At 44.9% G+C, this 2,806-nt stretch overlaps 1 protein-coding gene across 1 annotated transcript; it reads right to left on the reverse strand.

The window, feature by feature from the left end:
- Positions 1 to 1,890: 1,890 nt before the first annotated feature.
- On the reverse strand, positions 1,891 to 2,324 carry LOC132382755 (ATP synthase subunit g, mitochondrial-like). The gene has a single exon (XM_059953213.1). It carries the CDS (start codon positions 2,298 to 2,300, stop codon positions 1,977 to 1,979), a length of 324 nt encoding a protein of 107 aa, XP_059809196.1. The 5' UTR covers positions 2,301 to 2,324; the 3' UTR covers positions 1,891 to 1,976.
- Positions 2,325 to 2,806: the final 482 nt, after the last annotated feature.

Raw genomic sequence — 2,806 nt, forward strand, 5'->3', positions numbered from 1 at the left:
TGGACTTGAAGAGGGCTATTCTCTCACTATCCCAGTGCAATCTGATAGAGCTTGAGCGGTTTTCTAAAGAAGAGTGGGGAAAAATTGCAGTGTCCAGATGTACAAGGCTGTCAGCGAGACTCAAGGCTGTAATTGCTGCCAAAGGTGCATCTATTAAATACAGACTTGAAGGGGGTTGAGCAATTATGCAATCAATTATTTTGAGTTTATATTATAATTAATCTAGATCATTTTGTGGAGATCTGTTTTCACTTTGACATGATGAGTCTTTTTCTGTTGTTCAGTGTCAAAAAAGGAAAATTAAAACCATTGTGATTCAATGTTGTAAAACTATAAAACATGAAAACTTCCAAGAGGGGGGTGGTGAATACTTTTTATAGGCACCGTAAATTACAGTAAGAAATATATTTTAAAATAAACAAGTAATGCAAAGAGAGAGCAAAATAAATAGTGAATGAGTGTACATGGTCTCTTTGTCCATTCAGAAATTTGAATGGGAAACGTTACTGCAGCATAAAGGCCAGGACCAATAGGCTCTGGGACAGCTTCTTCCACCAGGCCATCAAACTGATTAACTCATGCTGATTTGAATGTATTTCTATGTTACATTGACTGTTCTATTTATTATAAATTACTATGATTGCACATTCCACATTTAGACGGGGACGTAACATAAAGACTTTTACTCCTCGTGTATGTGAAGGCTGTAAGAAATAAAGTCAATTCAATTCATTTCAATTGATGGCAGAGAGAAGAAGCTGTTCATAAAACATTGAGAGTGTGTCTACAGGCTCCTGTGCTTCATCCCTGATGGTAGCAATGGGAAGAGGGTAGTGGGGGTGGGTGGGTCCTTAATGAAGGATGCCAACAAAAGGCATTGCCTTTTGAAGAAGCTCTTGGCTTCCCTTTCCTGAAGCCCACAATCAATCCTTTGGTCTTACTGACATTGAGAGCAAGGTTGTCGCTGCTGATGTATCTCACTTCTGCACACCTCCTGTCTGTCTGTGGTCTAATGTCCATATTGTTCTAATGAAAGCTTGAGGAATAGAACCTCATCTTCTATCTGGCCACGTGACAGCTCTGAACTCAAGGCCGTATTCCACAGCTTCAGGCACCTTATTTTCTTTGTGTCAGAATTGGCCAGTTCTTCTCCAGGTTATCTACTGATAATACTAAGTAATTTTCTCCTCCTCGCCTCAGACAGCAGGGAAAACATCCCCTCAGTCCGCCAAGCCGGTGACAATAATCAGGAATGCAACTATGCTGATCCCATGAAGCCCAGACAGAATGCCTGCGGAACTCAGCAGGTCAGGCAGCATCTATGGAGAGGGATAAACAGCTGATGTTTCGGACCGAGAAACTTCACTTTCAAAATGCCGACAGTAGATGCTCTATAGATGCTGCCTGACCTGCTGTGTTCCTTCAGCATTTCGTCTGCGTTGCTCTGGATTTGCAGCACCTGCAGAATCCCGTGTGTTTGCACCATTCGCATTCTGCCTTCCCTTTGTTTTTGTGAGATTCTACCTCTCACCCACACACTAGGAACCACTTATGGGGTCCAGCGATCGACCTGCAGCCGTTGGGAGCACGGAGCAGCAAGAAGATCACAGGGAGAGCACGGAGACTCCACATAGACAGCATCAGGGGGGGATAGGATTGAACCCAGGTCACTGTGAACCCAGCACTGGCTGTGCTACAGTAACGTCCACTGTGATTGGCTGGGCAGTTCCTAAACTTCTGACCTGCATTGCAAACACTTTACAGTTCCCTCTGTGTGTTTTCTCTCACCAAATGCCCTCGCAATCAAAGACCCCTCTTCTAACTCCTCCCATCGGGCGGAAGATTGGGCTGTACCACCAGGATCGAGGACTACTTCTTTTTTTTTTTTTTTTTTCCAGGTCTTAATAATAGGTTTGTTTATTTTGAAATATTATGTTCATTCATACACAATGGAATGCTTGGTCAAACAGAGGAGCTCAGACATTATATCCAATCAGGCTTCCTCGGCCAATGACCTCACCAATGAAAAACCACATCAGAACTTCTGTGGCCACCAATGTATTTCTCAAGGCGTCCTTGACAGTTAGTTGTTTGTAAGTCCCAGCCTTGAAAGATGCAGCAAGGCCCTTAAAGCTTTCGATAGCCACAGGGATTTCACCGGGTGTTGGAGGACTCAGCTCCACCCGAGCATATTTCCAAAAAGTAGCTAGACAAGGCCTTGAATACTTAACAGCAGCGCTGGCAAGCATCGGGGTCCCGGTCACCACCCTCTGCACCATCCGCCTCGCTGCCTGTGCCATCTTCACAAAGTCACCTCCGTGGGCTGCTCAGGATCGAGGACTACTTCTATTACACTGTTGTAAGACCAGTACAATATGAAGGGCTCCTGGCCTCACGATCTACCTCGTTATGACCTTGCGCCTAATTGTCTGTCTGCACTGCATTTCCCCCCATCACTCTAACACTTCCTTCTGCATTCTGCAATTGCTTTCCCTCATACTACCTCGAGTGGATGTGAAAAGAAAGTTTCCTATAGTGGCAGAGTCTAGAGCCAGAGGACACAGCCTCAGAATAGAGGGGTGTCCATTTAGGGCACAGATCTTTAGCCAGAGAGTGGTGAATCTGTGGAATTCTTTGCCTCAGGCAGCTATGGAGGCCAAGTCTTTAGGAATATTTAAGACAGAGACCAATGGATTCTTGATTGGTCAAAACATGAAGGGATGTGGGGAGAAGGCGGGCGATTGGGGCTGAGAGGGAAAACTGATCAGCTATGTTGAAATGGCAGAGAAGACTCAATGGGCCAAAT

Source organism: Hypanus sabinus, chromosome 29, assembly GCF_030144855.1.
Source record: "Hypanus sabinus isolate sHypSab1 chromosome 29, sHypSab1.hap1, whole genome shotgun sequence".
Classification (NCBI taxonomy): Eukaryota; Metazoa; Chordata; class Chondrichthyes; order Myliobatiformes; family Dasyatidae; genus Hypanus; species Hypanus sabinus.

Coding starts and splice junctions, on each gene's coding strand:
- LOC132382755 (XM_059953213.1), bottom strand. CDS start 2,300: ATGGCACAGGCAGCGAGGCGGATGGTGCAGAGGGTGGTGACCGGGACC.